Below are 22,921 nucleotides of genomic sequence, written 5' to 3'. Positions count from 1 at the left end.
AACTAAAACTGTTCTAGCAATTCAGTTAATGCTAAAAAGTTGTGATGATTGACTGAACGGAGAGAGGAAATGCAGTGAGGGAAATGGTGTCGAAAGAGACAGAATGGGGGAAGAAAAGGAAAGGAGGAAAGAAAAAAATAAGGCACGTAGCAGAAAACATGTTCGGAGATGTTAAACCCACATCAGACATCACTCTGTTTACCATGGGCGGGTCTGCACTGAGACTGTGTGTGTGTGTGTGTGTGTGTGTGTGTGTGTGTGTGTGTGTGTGTGTGTGCATGTGTGTGTGCATGTGTGTGTGCATGTGTGTGATGTGTGTAAGGACTATTTCTGTGTCTGTGCATTTGTGTATTGGATTTGTCCAGAGGGAGGATAGAACGGGCATTTGTATAAAGGCCTTGAGGTTTCATTTTGATTGTGGTGTGTGTGTGTGTGTGTGTGTGTGTGTGTGTGTGTGTTTGCACACGGGTTTGGGCGTTTTCCACCATATATGGCCATCTGCAGTCTTTCCTGGCAAGCTTTCAGTCTCTTTGATTATGGGCTGGCAAGGCCAGGTGCAACCATGGTAACCACAGGGTGTGCTTTATTAGTGGAGAAGGGTGTGGCCCAGGTGACTACCTGGCAGTATGTCTCTGTTGCTGTGGCAGCATTGCAACCGGCTTGAAGTCACTACAGGCTCACACCACAGATGCTGCATTGTGAGGCTGAAGTCCCTAAAAAGTCATGATTTGATCTGTTGGACTGCACTGACAAACATATGCAAGAAAAGCTAAGATCTGAAAGCCCTCTCACTTTATCTTACAATGCACTGTTGGCCATTTTTGAAAAAAGGGAAATGGGTCTATATACGTTAAACTCAACTTTCCCAGGGTGAAAAAAGTTGCATGTTTACCACAGAAAGGATAAAAAAAGTTCAGTAAAACGACTCTTTGATCACTAATGTGCTTAAAAGGATCCTTAGAAATATCAAAAACCTTCAGAAGAAAATAAGAACCTTACTGTCCTAGCTTAAAAACACGACATGCATAAAAGATGGATGTGGCAGTTGTGTGAGCAAAGAAACGTGTTTCCGGGGGATTATTTCTTCCCCTGGGGTGTCAGATGACTGACAGGAGGCAGAGCATAACACAACGCAGCAGAGATCTGAAAACACTTATCTCAGCACAATGAGGGCAGGATCAAACAGACTCCTCATGTTCACTGTGGAGGATTATCACACTCCATGGAAGATGGTTTAAAGATCCAGCAGGTGGCCTCTTCTTCTGACATAAATAAACTTTGCAATCTACAGCTTCACTGCTAATATAAAAACAAGTGATATCCTTGTCTTTCTTTACTTTTGACTGTGTGATGGTATGAACTGCCAGACATTTTTGTTGTTTTTGTGCTTAGTGCTGCTGAAAACCTGCTGCATGTGAGATGTAGGTGATGTTGGACTTTTTTCTTACCTTTCTTGACCTTCTTCTGCAGTTTGATGGTGTCTGATGATTTCTTCTTGATGTCTGCTCTGGCCTTCTTGTACTCTAAACATGAAGAAAAGGCAGATAGTGAGGGAGAGTGTGTGCGTTTGAGTGTTTCTGACTTGACTGCTACCTTCAGGGACACATTTCAGACTAAAGAAAATCGGGGGTGGCGTGTCAAATTCGGGACAAAGGCCATGTCCCCAGTTGGTAAAAAGGTAAAAGCTGATTTTTAGGCCGTTGGTTAAGGTTAGGGTGAGTCTCCAGCAAATTAATCTAAGTCTATGTAATGTCCCCAAACGTGACATAAGTAAACATGTTTGTGTAGAGAGTGTGTGTGTTAGCGTGTTGGCATACCTTTAGCGTGGTCTTTGTCCAGCTGACTGGCCACTTTTTTCCATTCCTCCATCTTCAACTCAAGTGGAGTGATAAGACTTTCTGAGAGAGCTCTGAAAGAAAAATATTTTCATTAAGTTTAACCCCACTTACTTGAATTCATCCTTTATAACATAAATAAAGTGAAAAGCAGCAAAAGGAGAGCAAAAAGAGAATGTGTGACATTTCTGCTTGATAAGTCACTGCAACAATTAATCAATTATCCAAATTATGGGCTAATAACTTACTGAGTGGTTTAGATAACTGGATTAAACTGGGGGTCTGTGCACCATCATAGACTTAAACCAGCAATAACTTTTTTTTCTGGCCACTAAGAGGTGGTGGAAACAAGTTTTAACACAACATAAACATATCATGACCATTTAAGTTGATATGGTGAACTTGGAGGACAGTCATAGAGCAAAATTATCATTCACTTGTTTGTGTGCACCTCATCAATGGTCCATTTTCACACTTTTTTGGCTCCGTTTTTGGTCTCTACCAACTCAAGAAATATCTGGCTCTTGCTAAATACTTCACTTTGTCGCAAATTGTGTTTACCTACTCAGGACCAAACAGCAGACAGAGTAGAGTTGGTTTTTAGTGGCCTGCGAACCAGAAAAATCTGCAAGCTCATCTTTTATTTGCTCTGGCAGATACATCTGGCCACCTTCCCATATCAATAGATATCCAGCAGGGCTGGCCATGGCCAACCATTTATCTAATACGGGGTGGGTTTGATACAATGAATGACAGAAAAGCACTGTTGAGGTATTTTAAACAACCAAAATGGCTGCCACTGATGTGGAATGTTCTGTTGAGTCATATGCAATATACACATAACTTAAAAATTCATGATCAGTTCAGGTGTATGCTATATTTGGAAAATGTCCCCACTATACCTGACATCAGAAAGCCCTTTCCACTGGAGAACTGAAGCTGTTATATATACATCTATGCTCTCTTCAAAGCCACTGATCCATTGACAAACACACACAGAAGTTGCAGGTCTAATGCTGCCTTGGTTAACAAACTAACACGCTAATTCAAATACGAACTAACCTCTTAAAACATCAAAGCCACAGAATAACACAAACAAACTAATCCATTTAGGCAACTCCCATGTTCTGCAAGGTGTCAGTGGAGTCTGGTACAACAGCTTTAGTTGCCCGTCTGAAAGGGCTGCCTGATAGGAAAGTAAAGTGGTGATAATATTCTAAATACAGTGTTCACTTACACAGATATAGATGTTTTTAGGTGGCCATTTTTAGGGGGCTGAAATGCATTTTGCTACTGTCCCAATCCAAAGCAGTACATTGTTTCATGTGCATGCTGGGACTCCCGTCTGCAATCTCCTGTAGGTGATTGACTGTGTATGGAAAAGTACCTCATACAACTCCCCTTTTAATAATCCAAACTATCCCTGCTTTTGTTGATGACAAATGTGTGTTTGCCGTACTTCCAACAGGATTTGCTAAGTTTCCTGCAAGTCACATTTCGTTGCTCTGATTGGTTGTAGATCTTTCCAATGGCATCAAGGGGCATTTTCGTCTGTGCCCACTGATCATGTCCCTTGGAAATAGAAAATGAATTGGGAGGTTCCAGACAAATTCACATTTGTGAATTGGCCTGATGATGCTAGGCTAGGTTTTTAGAGCTTTTTCTCTGAAAAACAACTCTATAAGAGCAGTGACAGTGAACCTAAACAGTAAAGTTGTGGGCAGGACATTCACAACTTGGTGAACCTTACTATGAAGCTCCGTAAAGCCAAGGGGAGCTGCAAATTCAGGTGCTGATTCTCTGCAGGTTCATCACTATGGGCAACCCCTCTCACACAGTCACATAATTTTCACATTGCCATTTGATACATTGTTATTTATATATATATATATATATATATATATATATATATATATATATATATATATATATATATATATATATATATATATATATATATATATATTAATTATAGTTGCTTTAATGTGAAATTGTGTGATTCTGCAGTGACTCTGCAGTAAAGCTTTTGGGTTAAACGGTGGTAAACACAACAGAAATTAATATCGGGCTGTGCCAAAATCCCGAGGGCTCTACACATGTGTGAGTGAGGGAGAGTGTGTGTTTCTGTGTGAACCATCTAGCTGACAGTTTCTCTTGTAACCGCAGACAGTCAGGACTGATAAACAGCTGCGACGTTGTAGCAGTGATAGTGACGACGTGTGAAATCAACACAGCATTCAACTCCTGTTCACACATTCACGCATCCACATACACACACTTACTTTCATTTGTATGAGCCCATGTCAGTTGGGAATAATTAGTGTCAGATAAAAGGTGCCATCACACCATCAATCACAACAACCACCTGTCCTCCCTTTCTAGTAAATAACACAAGCATACTGTGAATGTGTGTGTGTACTTGTACAGCTATCTTTGTGAGAACCAATTTCAGTTATAGACCTTGGGACCTTGAGGACATTTTGGCTGGCTCTCACAATTTCAAAGAGCAGTTTGAGGTCTTGGTTTTAAGGTTAAGGTTAGAATTAGGGTTAGGTTAAGGTTAGTGTAAGGGCATGGGTTAGGCATTTAGTTGTGATGGTTAAAATTAGGGTAAGGGGCTGAGGAATGCATTATGTCAATGAAGTCCTCACAAGTATAGAAGTATAGGGATGTGTGTGTGTGTGTGTGTGTGTGCCTTACGTGGTGAACAGTTTGAGTTTGGACTCGATGCTGCGGTGTCTCATACACATCCTGGTTAGCGCTGAGCCGATCTCCTTGGTGGCACCTGGGAAACAAAACAACACGATCACGTATTGAGTTTCATTTTTCCAGAAGAACTCAAATGAGTGAAAACAAGAAGAATTTCAAAATAAAGCTCATTCTGACGCACTGAAAACACAAAATAAAATGGCGGTTAATGACATAATAGGTTTTAGCACACATGTATGTTTTATTAGAAAATGTTTCACGTGTGTTGAAACAGAGTGAACAGAGTGAAACAGTGATGCGGTCTCGGCTTGGTGCTGTGGTCTGCACAACCAGAATGCAACAGGTTTGGCGAAGTGTGTGTGTGTGTGTGTAGTAATTGCTTCATAAAGTGGTATTAAAGAAAATCAATCTGATTAAGATCTTATGATGAATGTTGTAATGTGTTTTGAAACTATAGGGGTGTGTGTGTATCATTTAGTTTATTATGTAAGACAGAAACCACCTCCTTTCACAATCAGCCTCTGTTAATTAGATGGAAAATAGTCGGTTTCTCTCTCTCACATACACAGACACGCACACACACACAGAATTGTGGCAGTAGTCCTCAATAATAAGATACAGCGCCTAATACCAGTTAATGAGACATTTATAGCTCATGTGGACACACAAGCACACACGGTGCCAGTGATTTTATTAACCAAACATATTACAGCATCTCTGCACGCAATCGGGTCGGCCAGACTGACACAACACTTATTACTGACCAACACGCGAATGCACACACAGTAACCAGTAATGTAGATACGTGTCGGCTCTTGCACTCCATTAAAGGTGTAATAAAATAAAATGAATTATTGTCATCCAACCTACTACAGATTTACTGGTGTACTGGTCCTCAGACTCACTGGAAAGGTGATTGGGCATGTTTTTGTTTAAAGGATTAATTCAAGTAGACTTTAAATCTTTTTCTTTCAGAAGGTCTTATCACTCCACTAGAGCTGAAGATGGAGGAATAAAAACGTGGCCGGTCAGCTGGGCAAAGACGAAGGGATGCCGACGCGCTAACACGTTTATATTTTACCGGAGAGAAAAAAGTACATTTCCATCCACATACTTGCGACACACATCTTGAACTGGTGCATTAAAAAAAAACGACTAAATCTTTCAAGAAGTTTTTGACATTAGACTGATGTGGAAAAGTTAGCACGTCTGCAAATAGAAAATGTGATTAACAGCAGTGCAGCATATTAATGTTATCAACTGTGACATTAAAGCTCCAAATAATTAATGGATGTAGTATAAATGTGATAGCAGGGCTGGACAATACCCGCTATGAATCAGATTTACCTCAATAGTAGTAACAGTTCTTTTTATAAATACATCACTCTGGCTCACTTGTGATTTCTTTGTCCTGTTTAATTACAGTGTAACTAGTTGAAAGTACTAGACTGCTGGTTGATTAGTCAGTTGCACTGCTGGTTAGACCATCATTGGTTGTTGTACCTTCTGTCACTTCCAAGATTTTTATTGAAAATTGTGATGTATGTAAATTTAGGTCTGGAGGCAGTCATAGTGTCTGTAATTTGGTAAATTTGGTTTAAGTAGGAAACAGCAATAAAATGATTCCCAGGGTAAGAGACTTTTTCAGACTGTGAATGTGCTGTTGAACTAACTGACTAAACGAAAGAAGACTCATATTAAGCTGCTGGAAACAAACACTGATTTACATGTTGTTTTGCCAACTTTTGAAACATTTGCTCAGAAGCATAAATGTTGACACAGACAGGGAGAGAAGGAAAAGAGCTGCTGTCATCTTCACTCTCTCTCTCACACACACACACACACACACACACACACACACACACACACACACCCCCACACAAGTATCATAATGGTTTCTTTGTGGCACTCAGTGTGTATGTGAACACAACACTTCCTGTTAAACACACACACACACACAATGCAGTGCTGTTTACATACTTAACAGGATCTGAAATTCTCTCAGATTCTACGATAAATGTAATTTCCCGGGAAATCTGACAGAAAAATTAGAACATTTTAGTGTGTGAGAGAAAGGAACAGGACTGTTACTGAAATAATTTGAATTCAGCGTAACTGTTCTTTTTAACGGGGGACTTGTTTGTTGGCTGTGTATATTGCTCAGAGTCTCCTATCATAGCTTCCTGTTTCACATCATTGCAAACGGACTACTTTTGAACTTTGTCAGCTCTGTTTGTCCCACAAAACAAACATTTAAAGGCCTCAGAATGGGCTCTGAGAAACAGTGATGAGCATATTTTAAAGATAAGATGAGAAAACAATTGGCAGACTGATCAATGCTCCAAGGCTGGACACTGTCTGTTATTCTGATTATCATACTGATTCATCATATAGTGTCATTTGATTTATCAGAGCAAAGCGACACAGCAGATTTCCACTGAAGGGTTTGAACAGTGAGTTCGCACTGACTCATTTCGTGTCATTTGGACATTAAATCTGAGAGCTGCATGGGGAGGAAACAGGCAGGCTCACACACTGCAACGCTGAGTCATCGCTGAGTTATGTAAAAGAAAAAAGAAAAAGGAAGCAATCACAGTGAAAGATCAGGTGTGCATGTGTGTGTGTGAGTGAGTGTGCATGCGTGCCTCCAACAGCTCCATCACCAACAGGAAGTTATGTCAGAGTGAAACCTGGACTGACGCTGACTGTACACACTCCTTCTCCATCTTCTTTTTCCTCTTCCCCCGCTACCACAAAAACCCCATCTAGCCTCCATCTGCCTTCATACATCCCCTCTTCCCTCTCATTCCTCTCTTATCCTTCTTTCCATCATTGTCCTCCATTTGACTGCTTCTCTCTCTCTCTCTCGCTCTGCATACTTCATTCTCTCCTCCTCTCAGTTTTCTCCCCCGTTCTGCTGTGAATGCTTAGAAATAAAACATTAATTATCTACCACACATACACAGGAACATGAGCAGAAACGTGGCAGAGGGCAGGTACACACACACACACACACTCTCAGGTATGAGGCGTGAGTTAATCGTTAAAGGTGTGGCGAGGTGTGTTTGCTTTATTTGCCTGTTCCTCCCTGTTCTCTGAGTTCAGAGAACATTTAAGTCTCGAACAGCGAACCACAGCTGTGACTCTGACATTATCTTAATGCAGCTAAAGTACATGTTTCAAAAGTCTGGCAATGTTTTGTGTGTGTGTGTGTGTGTGTGATATTCTGTCTGGTTTAAGGGGCACGCCACATTTTTTGCTTTTAACTAATTAAAAGCATTGTCTCACTTTAAAGTAAAATCCGCAAGGCTCTGTGATGTTCAAAACATCAAGACAACATACTTTCTTACCACCCTTAAGAAGCTCCAATGAACATTTTCATATTAACAACGGATCCAATCATGACTTGCAGTGTGAAAGGTGTCACGGCAGTGACGACCTCACAGAAAGCCACCACTGACCCTGCAGTTCTTTTGCAGGATCTTTTGGCTTTATGTTTTGGTTTCAAGTCACATTTACTGTTTGTTCCTGTACCCACAACAGTAGTACATTCCAATTTGTAAAAAATGATCCTATAATTCCAAGGTATGGCAAGTATCTGATGGTGCTTGGGTTTTTCATTTGAAACTGCACTGATCCTCCTCTGCTGCATGTTTCATTCAAATATAGTCTATAGTCTAGGGTTCTTAATCAATACCTCAGTCTGAAATTTCACAATGACTGAATCAATATTTTGTTTTTATTGAACAGACTGTCATAAAATTAGTATCCAAGCACACTGCCCAGCCCTGCCGGGATGTTGTAAATATTAATTTAGCAACATCTGATTTACAAAATGTAACATTGCAGTGTGTGTGTGTGTGTGTGTGTTGTGTAACCAGGTGCTGAACACTGTAGGCGTTTGCTGCGTTTGTTCGGACATGTCTAATGGAGCTCAGAGTCATCTGGAGATGACTTCAGAGAAAAATGTGACCTGACAAGATCAGACAGACTCACTGTGGGAGTCCTTGATTCACACGTTGTGTTTTGTTCAGCTTTTAATGTCCTGTTCATTCACAGCTCTGGAAAATGTTTGATTTCATCAGTACATAACCTGAGATGAGTGACATTTGATCAAGGAAGCTTTTTTTGTGTCACCTGTGAATACACATCCATGTGACGGGCAAACAATCTCATTCCAAAACCAAGCATTATCCAAACATTTCTCAACATCAGACTTTGTGTGTATCCTTGAGGCCCAAACTAGGTCTTGACCACATTTCCTTCAGGGATCCACTCACCAAAACACTACCCCATAGTGCTAAAAGTTGTGAAAAACTCCACAGGGTGCCTTTAAACATGCTGTCATAACAGCCACAGCTCCTCTCAGAGGTGTTTCCACCAGAGTTTGGAACCTGGCTATGAAGATTTGCTCCCTCTGAGCCACAAAACCACCAAACTGGATAAAACAGTCTTATTTATTGCTTCTTTCTCTTATTAGCTTTGTTCTGTTTTTCTCCATTTATTCTTGTATAAAAAGATCACTACGTCAGCTGTTGTTTAAAATGCACTAATGACATGAAATGTGAACGACACGACTAAAGTCAGTCATGAACTCCTCTGGCTGGAAAAAGACGAGGAGGAAAATAAAAAAGTTGCTCCAGTCTTTTAGAAATTTCCCTCTTTTTTCCAAAGACACAACGCCAGAGAGACAGAGAGAGAACTGTTCCCCTCCTACTAAACCCAGATTTTCCAGCTTCACTCTCCTCCTCTCGGCTCATAATGTGGTCCTTTCAGAAAAGTCTGTGAGTGTGTGTGTGTATTAATTCCTGTTGATTTCTCTGCTCTCAGGTTGTTCCACAATGATTTTGTTTTCCTCTGAATCTACTCCCCTAACTGAATGTGACCATCAGGTAAACAAACTTCTGTTAAACGTTATGAGGTCACAAACGTCCTGTCTGGACTGAAGTTCCATTTTAAGAAATGTCGTGTGTGTGTGCAGGTACAATGCTTAAAACTATGATTTCGCTCCCATCCTACATCAGAACTAGACTAGTCACCATGACAACATCTCCAGTCTATAACAGCAACAGGCTCTTAATATTGATCCAGTTATCGATTAACTGACCAGCTGACCTATCAGTCAGGACGGAGCCGTCTCCTCACTTCTGCAGAGTAGACCTTAGCAAACCTCCATCAGAACTAGTCAGCACTCTGTAGCTCATCTTGTGATCTGTGTGTGTGTGTGTGTGTGTGTGTGTGTGTGTGTGTGTGTGTGTGTGTGTGTGTGTGTGTGTGTGTGTGTGTGTGTATGTGTGTGTGTGTGTGTGTGTCTTTGAAAGCCTCATGATGCCAAAGACGTCAACTGTTCCTTGGTTGCTGGGGAAACCAGTCATGTGGAATCATCAGAGAAGGGACAAGAGGAACCTGCTTTCAAAATCAGCTGATTATGACAAGATTTAGCTGTGGTGCTGTTCTTACCATCACTCCTGAACATTATCACTCATGTGTGCAGACATTCGTCGTGTGTTACAAATAGATTCTGTCAGTTCATGTACAGTCAATAATCTAAAATGTAGAATCCAAAAATACGGTAAATCTATATTATGTTCAACTTTTGCACTTTTATTCTGAAGGGTGGGTGAATTTAGTTTGAAATTAAGAAAAATAAGGACTAGATCTAGAAGAAAAAAGCCAAAAGTGCAACACAGGGACAGAGGGAGGGAGCAAAGCAGATCAGAGCAATCAGAGCTTTCAGACAGAGCAGAGCCTTCGTCTCTGTTTACTGAAATATAACAGAATGAAGTCACATGATTTAATTTGATGTAAACTCAATCTGGTTTAATCCAACACACTGCCAGCAGAAAGAGCTTACATCAGTGGGAGGCAGAGAGACAGACTGACGCCACTCTACACCTATTTAAGGACGCTCATCGATAAGGTGTCAGTCGTGTCAGGCAATCAATGGCTCATTAATATGACATCTAGGCTTAAAACTTGGCACTTGGAAAAACTGGCCATGGGATAGCTAAAGCACATTAATGTATAACCGAAACAAAACTGTCACTGCCCACCAATGTGGATGCTCAATCAGTGCCGTTGTCAAATGTAGTCAATTAAAGCAACCTTGGTTTTTGTTAAAACTGAACTACCAGCTATTACAGCTTATTCGAATGTGTTCTCAATAAAACACTGGAAAGATGGGAAGGAGGGAAAAAAATTGCTCGCTTGTGATTCAAACTAGCCGTGCCAACCAAAATGGCATCCCAAAATATGAGTGCAGGGGACGTTATGGGTGAGGACACATTTTGTACGGTTTTGTCTGACTATGATATTCAGCCCATATTTCTTCGAACATAAGTATAAGGCCAAAGAAATGCAGCAGAGAGAAACCGAGGCTGCCCCTGCATTAACAGTGTAGGGGGACAGTGTGGCTGGCAGGGACCATCCACAACCTGAGCTGCAGAGAGCAACCAGCGGCTCGTGGTGCCTTTACTCAAACTGATGCCAACAGAAACTGAATCATTCTTGTAAACGCTGTGCGTACCTCCGACCACAGCGGAGCGAGAGGGACATGCCAACAGCTAGAGCTGTTGTTTTGTGTCTGTTTACTAAAGTTAGCTTGTAACAGTGTGCGACAGTAAGGTTTCTGCTGTTTATATTTCTGTCTACCGAATGCTTGATGAATAGTGACTCTTACAGGGACTGTCATTCATATGCTGGGCAGTTTGAATGCTTATTCAGTGTCTGCTAATCGCTAGCTTATCACATGGTCATTACTAGCCTTCAGCTGTGTAAGCTTAAGCTGTCCATACTAGATCCTCCATTACTAATCAGCCTGTTGAGCTGCAATGAATTTCACTGTGGGCAGTTTTGTTGAGTCTTGTGTTTGTCCTTTTTGAGCCGTCTGTTGCCAAAGCCAAGCACGAGAGAGCAGAGCGAGGAATATTTGGGTGTTGGGTGTCAGAAGCTTGCGCACAGTGCATCCTATTATGTGTATAGGCACTGTCAGCATGGCTCTGTGAGCAGGAGAACTCAGCTTTCTCATACAATATAGCAAGCATTAAAGTTTATATTTCTTCAACTGACCACATTGACTATCAACACCGATTAGAAATCACCATTCCACAAAATTTCTGCTTAAATTCTGTTTTTCTTGCTTCTCTCACATCAAAGACGATGGCATTATTAGATTAAGATCAAGGTGAGAGTATGACTTTATCATCTAGCTGCTTGTAGGTGTTTTTATTCAGTGATACTCAGTTGCTGCACCTGCTTTTTCAACCAAAGCTCAGATGCTCACGGGCTCTACTGTCCAACAGACAAGTCAGGCATTAGGAGACGCTGATTAGGAATTTTCCCTTGATTACTATAGTTTACCTGTTTGAAATTTTTGTCAGGAGCCTTGTGGCTGCCACTGAGTTCAAGTACTGATGTTACCAGTGTTGACACACCACGAGGATGCTGTCAGTTTCCATAAGACACATGCACTGATTAAGTACAGTTAAAGTCATCTGAGATATGTTCTGGCACGTTCCCATGTAGAAACATCCACATGGGCGTGTTGTACTACTGAAATGCCTTTGAGCAAGGGACTGGGTTCCCAGCCGTCTGTCTGTGTATCCTGGTAAACAGTCTTAGAACACGCAGCATTTTCCACTTCCCAGATTACAGAAAGATGAGAACATGGGTATAACACCTACAAAACGCACACACAGACCCACCAGACCAGTTCTCTCGCTCACACACACACACACACACACACACTCCTCTGCAGGTGGACTGAAAGGAGGAAAACAATTAAGTGTCTTTACATGCTGACATGACTTGTCATCGTGTGTACGGGTGCGTGAGTATGTGTGTGTATTAGGTGATGGAATAGAGGTAACTAGTGGCCTTCCTTTAAGTCAGTAAACACATGATTTGAGCATGCAAAAGGAATCGTGTCACTACATTTGAGCCAACAACAGGGATCCTCACGTTCACCTCAATCAAAGCCTGCTCGTCAAAAACGATTGGCAAGCTATCTCTTGAAATCTCAAGTGCGCAGAAGCTGCCAAAACAGCTGGAGGAAATTAAGGAGCAGACTCAGAGTATGTGCGTTTGACCAGGACTGATCACTCAAATGTGATTCTGCTCTTTACGGACCCTGTTTAATGTTGACTAGCAGACTGGGTAGCGCTCAGGATTTGTTTTGTGCTCTTTCAAGCCTTTTGTCGTCAGTATACTTCCACAGTGGAGGAGACAGCTGTCAAAACACACAACACACAGAACAGAACAGAGGAATGTGCTTCAACATGCAGTGTATTAGCTTTACACTGAGCTAACTGCTAACAGATGGCAACTGGCCTGTGTCTGCTGTAGAGCCAATAAGGTTAAACCAGACATGGGTAACAGGGACTAAACCAGGCCAGGACCAAGCACGGCTGAACCACCACGATCATACCAGTTTTCTACCCTGTGTAAGTCTTGTTCAACACATGTCTCTTGATGCAAGCTGGACCGCCGCAGGGTAAGAAGGGTGTCGCGTCATTTTTCTACCTAACAGGTCCCGAAAAAGAGTTTCTGTCAAATTTGGAACATTTTGTTGTGTGGGGCTTCAGACTTGGGTAAAATTTTTTCCTGAATCCATGGAGGGAAACACTTGTAGGTCCATACACAAATACTGTCTGGCCATAGCTGATTAACAGTTTCAGCACTATTTCCACCCTGCAGCAGCCCGTGCTTACATCAACAGCTGTGTTATCTGTGACCTTTGTTTTCTTTATTGAATGTCATTACTTAGAAATATCCTCTACAGATTTCATGCTGAAGGCTGTTGATCAATTTTACGTCGATTAGTCAACAGTTTGTTTTACAGACACAAAGCAGAAAAGTGAGTAAAGGGGTCCCTTTTTTTAATGCAACTAAATTAATCTGGCACACACTTCTGTACAAAGCAACTTACATTACCCCTCACATTTAGGGATTTCAACAATCATGGCCTGCTGTCATTTACACACACACACACACACACACACACACACACACACACACACACACACACACACACACACACACACACACACACACACACACACACACACACACACACACACACACACACACACAGGAGGTGCATATTAGAAAAGGTATGAGACACTGTCCATGCAAGTTTAACAGAGAGAAAAGCACAAGGTGTAAGTGCTGTACGTTGTTGAAATTTTCCCCCTCTTGGTGTTGAACTATAATTTTGTCTTGTGATATGAGATTCGTGATACCTTAAGATACTGAGATGTTCAGGCTTTGCTCTCTATGCTTCAGGTGATGTCATGTGCTGCACAATGTGATCTGAAGCTGCCTGAAGCTGCTTATTTCACATTTACTTCTGTATTTAACATACTCTGTCTGTGTTATTACAGGTTGTGTTCTTTCTGTCTGAGCATCAACAGCCACTACAGATACAATTTAGCCAAAAGGAGTTGCCCGATTAACATTTTTATTTCTCAATGTGTGCTGCATGCTTATGTTAGCAAACATGAACACAGGGACATGACAGAGCAGGTCTACAGAGGCTTCCGTGGAGGGGAGTGGCAATGATTCATCACTCACTCTCACACACACACACACACACACACACACACACACACACACACACACACACACACACACACACACACACCAACTAAGTACCAACGAACGATTTCTGTGTTACATAATCATACCCGCAGCTGATTGTCTTAACAAAGCCCCATCACACAATCACTGCAGCTCTGAATACACTGGTAGTCCCTGTCCACATCTTGTATCTATTAATACAGACTGTAGTCTGCATCAGTGAGTCTCAGTGCTGAGACTGCTTTATCCTCAGGAGAGAAGATGTCCTGTTAACATTTAAAGTGGGCCAACAACAAAAATGTTACACCTCAATTAATTATTTTGGTAAAGAAAAAAACACCACTATAAACATGATATTCACACCCCTCCACAGTCTCCATCTCAGTGCTACACATACAATGATAATTCAAACAGTGACGGTTCCTTCTTTCCTGTTACAACATGACAACACATCCATGCACATAGCCAGCCAACACCTTTGAGATGAACTGGAATGCAGACCACGAGTCAGACCTTATCGCCATCAGTGTCAAACCTCACCAGTACTCGTGACCGAATGGGAGCAAATCCCTGCAGCCAGTTTCCAACATCTGGTAGAGGGCCTTCGCAGAAAGAGCGGAGGCGATTGGACCAGATAGCACATTAAAGGGGAAGCCTGATTTTACTCATGTGTGTGTTCACGGGTCTTGGGGAGTGCTACTCTGCTGTTGGGTCTCAATATTACAAGTCTAAAAATTAAACATGCGAGCTCACCAGACCTCTGTAGCTCTAACTTTGCTTCCAGAGTCATTTTTAGGGTTCTCAAACTCAGGTAGAGAACTCATGTGCCACCCGTCCCTTCAGTTCTGGCCTGATTTAGTGTCTGAATTTGATTTAGCACATTGAAGCAACCAGTTTTTGAGTTGCATGAATTTTCTCTTTGAATTTGCGTTATATATGGTGAAAATCAACTTTTTACAATTGAGCAACTTGGAAGTGACAATTGAGAATTTCACAAAGTGAAATTCAGAGCAGTTTTCAGTCAAGTATTTCAGAGCCAGCGTCCACAGAGACCTCAGGACAGCAGCTATCCATATGGAGGTTAGCTGTTAGCCCAGCTCTGAAATGATAAACTACAACAGTATCAGTGCCTTGGTGCTCACCTCCAACTCGCCTCTTTGCCTCATGTGTCTCTCTTTACCAGCAGGTGTGTGCACATACACACACAGTCACACAAATCATCTGCCTCTTTTGTGGTACACCACTACTCTTTTTGTAACATTACAAATTTCCCTCTTTCGTACAATGGGGGCATGTGTCCCCATTCCAGCGTGGCAATTGTGCTTGTGTATTCTATGCCTATTTATATACATTATACTTATATTCTGCAGGAAATAATCTATTTCGCAGTGACATTTGCTGTTAGTGTGTGTTGCAGCGCTGTGAACTCCTCCATCTCAGCTGGAATCAGAGCGGCTGTTGTTGCTGCTGTGATTCAGCTCGTCAGGTGGCAGGTGTCTGGGAGCTACATGCTAAGTTGCTTTCATGGGAAGTCCGACAGCAGACTATCCCTATTGTAAATCTGTAACCACAGTAACATGGCATTCACAAGTGTATCCTTGTATCCTTGTGAGGAATGAATGCTTTCAAGGGGAAAGCATTCATTCCTATTTCAGGGAATATGAAGGATGGGTGTCCATTTTCCCAAGCTGATTAAATGCCATGTTAGTGAAATTTTATAGATGACATTCTGGTATCCCATTCCCATGAAAGCAGCACGGAGCTGTGCGACAAACTATTGAGCTATAGTCAAGTAAAGAGTTGTTGCTATGGACACATTATTTTTGGAAGCTTTTAGACTGTTAGAGACCACAAGTAGTTGCAAGTCTGAACTTGTCTCACCGTGAATCTTCGGTGTAAACTCAAACGCAACTTTGTGAGTCTCACAAAGTTATGGGAGTACAAAACTAAATCAGTGGAGCTTGATAGCTCTATATTTGATTCACTAACATGGTGAAACTGATTGACGCATGTAATTAGGAATACAAAAGTATCTCCCACAATGTTGGAGTACCTCTTCAGCACTGAAGAACCATGACCGCCCTCCTCTATGAAGTGTATGTATGAATGTGTGTAACTTAATCCAGGGTAAAACAAGGCAGCTGCACACGAGGTCTCACTGTGTCACTTCAGAAACACACACCCCCACAGAGGAGGGAGAGAGAGAGAGAGAGAGAGAGAGAGAGAGAGAGAGAGAGAGAGAGAGAGAGAGAGAGAGAGAGAGAGAGAGAGAGACATTACATTACACGAACGAAACGCAGATGTACTGAAACTGCCAAAGTAATTTTCCTGGCCCATTTCATCCTCAAGTAGCACAATGCTTTACAGATTCTACATTATATTATATCACACACACACACACACACACCCTGGTCAACAGAGAGCTACTTAGTTAATTAGTTCCCTCATGATCTCACTATTTATAATAAAAAGAGAGACAATAAAAGATCTCACTGTAAGAAGGAAGGAAGGAAGGAAGGAATAGACTGATCATGAGGGAAACATTTTCCTCAGTTGACTTGCATAATGTCAAAAATACACACACACATCCACACACACATTTACATAAGAAACAAGGCTGATCTCAGGATTTTTCTCATGGTGTGTATCACAGGTGAGAACACAATCCAACTGTATATGTCTGTATTGCACTGTGTATACGTGTGTGTGTGTGTGTGTGTGTGTGTGTGTGCATATATACCTCTGGTCCCAGTTGCCATGTCTGCCACCTTCTGAAAAGCATCCAGGAAGGCTCCGGTCACCACGATGGTTGTCCTGGTTCAAAGACAAACACTACACATATATTGACTGAAGACAACATAACATATATGATACCCACACAGCCTGGTTCCTGAGGTTTACTAGAGTGCCCCCCACTTGTGCTGGGGACAGCACATTAGTCGTGCTGTGCCAAGCCAAACTGTGGTGTTTCCACTACAGCGTCACAGTGCACAGTAGCTGTGCTACTGAGGTCCTGTTTGCTAGCTGGCCTGAGCAGGGCTGCAACCAGTATCCCACCCCTCCCCCTAACTCACATTAAATCAGTTTATTTGATGTGGAGGCATATAGAATATACTATTTATGTTTTTTTCATGTTCAATTTGTATATTTGTCCTCACACCTGTGTCATTAATAGTCTGCCTTGTAAGCCCGTAGACCGTACTAGCAACGCTAGCCGACAAGAGCACACTTCAGAGTGTCTTCAAAGTCAGCGGATTGACTCAAAACAGTGTCATCATATACAAGCACCTAGACAGAGGACAGTTCAACCAATCGAAAAAAACACGGCAACGCGACTACCACCTCCTGACTGCTCTTGGGTGCCTTTCAGATTAGGTTGCATTTCTAACAACTTGAAACTCAAAATTACAAGATCTAATTCTAATGATATCCATCCCTATTCTGGTGTGAGCACTAGAGAAAAAGGGCACATTCACAGCGCTTATGATAAACTGAAATTACATTGACTGAATCAGATCTTCTAACTGTACTCTCGCAGGGTAGATGGCAGTTTACCATGCGAGTCATGCTTATAACTGGCCAGTGTGAACCAAAAGCAAAAAAATGCAAAACTAATTCCTTCTCTGGTTCAGATCAGAGAAATGCAGCATCAGGCGGATTACAATCTGCTGTTGAAGCCACACAAACAAACCTCTACCTGGGTTTAACAAGGAAAAATAAAGGACTTTTATTTTGGAAGCAGGGCTGGGGTAACCACATGAGAAGCCAGTCGCCCTCAAAGGCCAGTGTTAGGAGTGCAACTGGAGACCTTCTGACACACACACATCATCATCATCAATGGATCTATTGTCTGTGTGCGTGTCTATCTGTCTGTGTGTGCGTGCATGTGTGTGTGTCTTCCATTACCAGTCGGCTCTATGTTTCTATAGCTGTGCACACCCACTTTCAAATGCACGCACAGTCATTACCCCTGAAAACCTAACTAAGGAGATCAGATGACACTGCTGCCAATACTCTCTGTGTGTGTGTGTGTGGGTGTGTGTCTGTCTGACCTTAGTGGAAAATCTTTTTCATAAAATAAACACACACACTAAATATATCATCACATTGTGTGTAGTGAAGAACACATGACTGAAACAGCTAATACATCAATCAAAACATCTCCTTTAATTTGAGCTAAAAATGTATCTCCAATCTACTAATGAGACACTAAAACCTGGTGTTTAAGTAGATCTGGTACCAGAAGCAGTAAATTAAAGCGCACCGCTGTTGCTTCATGTGTGCACAGACATGTTTGATGTGCCGTCCCATGATCCCCGGCTGCCTGAACACTCTGGTGGCGCTGCGGGAAAACTCACTCCCACATTCCTCAACAAGGCACTAGAAACCCCAGTGGAGCCTGACAGGAGCTTTGGTTTGTCTTTGTTCAGCTGGCACACAATTTGAAGTTTAAAGTTCAGGTACTGAGAGAGTTTTTCAGAACCCCACACCAGAATGCACGGGCAAATATTCTGATCATTCCCTTCCTAAACAATGTTTTCTAATGAGTGATGAAATTCATTCTGTCCCATCTTGCAAGGGAAATGAGACGCTAAAAAGATGCTAAGACAATAATTCAGCTGTTTAATGAGTCAACTTTAGGTGCCCCAAATTAACAACAGTCTCATTAAATGCCTGTAAAAGTAAAATCATCTTTAGCTTAAGGCAGTGTACGAGGAGGAAATTGTGTCCCTGACTCCAAAGAGGCAGTGATACTGTTGTTATTTTTGAGCACAGATGAAAATTCCTAATATCAATGATTGAATTAAAATCCATCTATCCAACCACACAGCTATTGAATAATGGAAATATTCAAAAATATTATAAGAATGAATAAGGGAACACAGGAGAATGGAACAATCCTATACATGTTTTAAGCTCATTATAGGTAACATCATCCTGCTTTCTTTTTTTTTTTTTCAACAGAGATTACTGTGTTTTTATTTCAGTCTAGCCTTTTTCTATTTGAAAATGCCATTTTTCCAATGACTATGTTATTTCAGATGTTTTTCTGTCTGAAGCCTTTTGTCTGCAAGTTGACTCATGTGAATCATGTGAAGTCCTGTTTTAGCCTGAGCCACAGCAGCTCTTTGATAATAACCTAATTAAACGTTTCCTGCACAAAATCTGCTAAGACTTCATTAAACTGCAAAAAGTCCACCGGTGAAAACTGTTCATCAGCACAAAAATGAATCATTAATCTCCTTAAAAACATCTATGCATCTTTGTTTGGATGTTTTATATTAAAAAGGGCATTTGATTTTTATGGTGGTTCAATGAACAAACAAACTGTGGACTCTGGATTGAAGGTTCATTTGTGCAAATTATCCACAGCAGGTCTTTTGAGTAGCATTAGACATTAGAGCAGTTTGAACAGCATGGATGTCCTATTTCTGCCTATGTGTGTGTGCAGCTGGCTGACTGACGGGGCTAATGGACTGTGACTGTCTGCAGCAGGCACAGTGATGCTTATCAAAGTAAACTGGCCTACTGGGAAAGACAGCCATTACACTGTTATTATACTGAGCCAGCTACTGGGCCACTGTGTGTGTGTTTGTGCGACAGAGAGGGCCATACTCAGAACACAACACATGCTGCATTTTACTGTCAAGAACAGTATAAAACAATAACCTGAATATGTTTTTGCTAAATTCTGCAAGGGTTTCGGCAGTAGGAAGCCACCAGATGGGGAGATCATCATTTAAAGCTGCCAATAACATTGATGAGTTTTGGTTCCAAAGACAAACTTCTCACCTCTCATCAGTAGTGTTATTTTAATACATGGAGCTATAAAAAAATGTGCTTAACAAATACTGGATTAAATTAGCAAACTGAGATTTACTTCAGGCTAAATCTGACAGATAATCTGATTTGGTTACAGTGTTAGTAGCCAATGACCTGCTGGCCAGTGGTCAGAGAAAAAAATGTTACCAGCTTGAACGTGTGTGTGTGTGTGTGTGTGTTTTACCTGAGCTGTGATTGTAGCTTGGCTCCTTTGGTTACAAAGTCCTCCCATGTAGGATAACTGGCCTGCAGCAAACACAGAGAACATCAATTAAACCTCCGACAGCAGCACAGGTCTGACCACAACGGGATTCACCGAGTTCAACTGAATTATTAAAACCAAAGCTTCAACAACGTGTATTTCATACCAATAATCCTAAAGAGCTTATGACTTTAATGAGGGAGAGAGAGCTATTATTAAAGTATTAATAATAAACCTGTCAGGTATTTCCCTGCACTGGACTAACAAAACTAACCTGACATAGCACATAGAAGTATTTAACGTTAATCTTATTTTGATCCAAGCAGCACAGTCAACATAAACACTTTGTGTAAAGGGACATAGGGATATGATAATGAAAGTACAAATGATCTGTTTAATCTTGTTTTATAACGTTACTGTGTATGTATGGCAGCAATAAAAAAACTGCCAAATTTTCAGTGCAGAGACGGAGAGAATGAGATCTGTAAAGAATGTGTCACTGGTGCCAGTGAGGATTGACGGACTGAGCGACATGAATTAGAGATCGTATCCAAATTAAAGTCAGAGTGGCAAGAGGAGCATAGGGCTATGAAATGTTTACAGGGTGTGAAAAAAGGAGAGACATGAGCCATACAGATAGAAAAAGAGTAGGGAATAAGAAAAGAGATAGCCAGGAAGCACGCAAATGAAAGAAGAAGACAAAACAAACGATGGATGGAGACAGAAGTCTGATATTGTATTCAGTGTTGTTAATTCTGGTGGTGCTGAGAAATGAGTTCAGGAAAGATTAGTCTCTGGGGTCAGAGGTCAGCATCACTGGCACAAAGCTGGTCAACACAGAAGTCGCTGTCAACTAGTTTTCTGTCGACTAATCAGTTACTCGAGCAACAGTTGCAGCTTTACCTGTGACCTTTGCATTCTTTGTCCCTGAATGCAAAAGATTTCTTTTACAGTTTTCACTCTGAGTTGCTCTGAACAACAACAGCTGACTGACTCGTGTTATTTTTGGATTCTCTGGGTTTCACATGAGGACGGAGGACGGGCCTCTCAGGCCCACCGCAAACATATAGAAACAAAGGGAGGGAAGCAGGGCCAGAGACCGATGCCGCTGTCATGCGGCTTTGATTGATTCTCCATGAAACTGCAGCGTTTTCTCTGAGCTCATCTCAACGTTCTGTTTTATCACCACTGAGCCACGAATCCTGTTCCAACCCCATAGTGGTCTTTTCGTGCACATTTTCAATTTGGACCTTTAAAAACACCCGAATAGAAATGGCAGACATCAAAAACTACATTTAAAAAAAAAAAAGCTGTAAGTCATCAGAATTTAGAAGCTGAAACCAGCTAACATTTGGCAGTTTGGCTTGAAATTTACACGAATTATTAATTGATTATCAAAATATTTGCTTAAATTTATGTCAATTGACATAAGAATTTAAGCAATTAATCCACTACACCTTTAAGATCTAAATCGGGTCACAACATTAATTCACTTTTTACTTTGATTAATTTTCTGCAATTTGGCTCAAACGTGCAACGTTTTAATGGAAACAAACTAAAGAATATCTGCACTCTTTTCTGAATTAGTTACTAAAAAACAACTTTGTTGATGTCACAGCACAACATCACTGAAAGATATTCGAAAGCTTTAAAAGGAGGAAAAAATTGTTTTGTTTCTTTCTTCTGCAGAGATTAAAATAGCCTCCTGGTGCTTTGATGCGTCCTTTAGGGGGTTAAAACTGTTTCTGTGTCTGCATTTTGTAACAGCAGCTGATTGCTTATGTAATCTAAGGTTGCTTCATGCTGCAGGCTCTGACCTTGGGTTACATCTGTGACCAACAGCTGCTGGTACGGAGTTCTGGTTATTCAATTAAAAATGCAGGAAAGCCCTGTTGGAGCGGAGGGCTGAATCCAACTTTCTCTCTCCTTATTTTCCTGAACCCAGTCACCCTGACCGTCCTCTGTATCTGCTGGTCTACCAGAGAGGGGATAATACCGATTTAACCCCTAACACCACACCATTAGCCTCTTAGCTCCACACCGCTAAAGCCGTTAGCCGGGCCCTGCTTCACAGCCAGCCAGGCATGCACACGGCATGGGGGTGACAGGTTTACTAGCTGCAAGGATTTAGCACTGCTTGATGAAATACTGCAGGTGACCAGCTGAATGCCTCTGGTGAACAACTAACAGTGAACCTGGGATAAACGGAAGGAAGAAGGACATGATCAGAAATGGACTGCACTCCGAAACCTCTAGTGATCCCTATAGGGACAGAAATAGGTTGTGGCTGGAACAAAACTTATACTGAGATTTATTGAATGAAACAGCATGAAATCACAAAGTAAAATTTAAGATGAAGCACATTTAGGGTGATCTGAACATTGATGTCATTTTCCAGCGAGAGTTCCGCTGTATTAATCTTTCTTGTCCATGCATGGAAGATTGACTCATGTATAAATCTGCCTGGACTTGCATGGAATCAAATTTCTAGTAAATCACGTTCAGTTTCATGCGCCCTGTAAACAAACAATTACAGTCAGATTAGCCTAATATTCTTAGGGTTATATCTTTGCACGTGCATCACATGAACGCGAAAGTGTTATGATTTTCCACTATATTTAAGTGACAGTGGGAAAAGGGCATTACTGGCATGTTAACAGTTTTACAGCGATAAATAAGAACAATGGTCATTGAGCCATTGAACCTTAGTGACTGCACTTCTTTCGTATTTCCTATGGAAAACATACCAAACATACATGTGGTGCATACCACTCAC

General features: G+C 41.4%; 1 protein-coding gene across 2 annotated transcripts in view; it reads right to left on the bottom strand.

The window, feature by feature from the left end:
• The window catches only part of mtss1 (MTSS I-BAR domain containing 1), a 51,641-nt gene that overhangs the window by 17,264 nt on the left and 11,456 nt on the right, over positions 1-22,921 (bottom strand). For both annotated transcript variants that reach the window (XM_070844894.1, XM_070844901.1), the window contains exons 2-6: positions 20,128-20,189; positions 16,861-16,934; positions 4,536-4,620; positions 1,818-1,909; positions 1,449-1,523 (exon numbers count right to left, since the gene is read on the bottom strand). In XM_070844894.1, the coding sequence (XP_070700995.1) occupies positions 1,449-1,523; positions 1,818-1,909; positions 4,536-4,620; positions 16,861-16,934; positions 20,128-20,189 (388 nt within the window). The remainder of the gene's footprint in view (positions 1-1,448; positions 1,524-1,817; positions 1,910-4,535; positions 4,621-16,860; positions 16,935-20,127; positions 20,190-22,921) is intronic.

Source organism: Pempheris klunzingeri, chromosome 2, assembly GCF_042242105.1.
Source record: "Pempheris klunzingeri isolate RE-2024b chromosome 2, fPemKlu1.hap1, whole genome shotgun sequence".
NCBI classification, from domain to species: domain Eukaryota; kingdom Metazoa; phylum Chordata; class Actinopteri; order Acropomatiformes; family Pempheridae; genus Pempheris; species Pempheris klunzingeri.
This window is presented reverse-complemented; position numbering and strand designations above follow the sequence as displayed.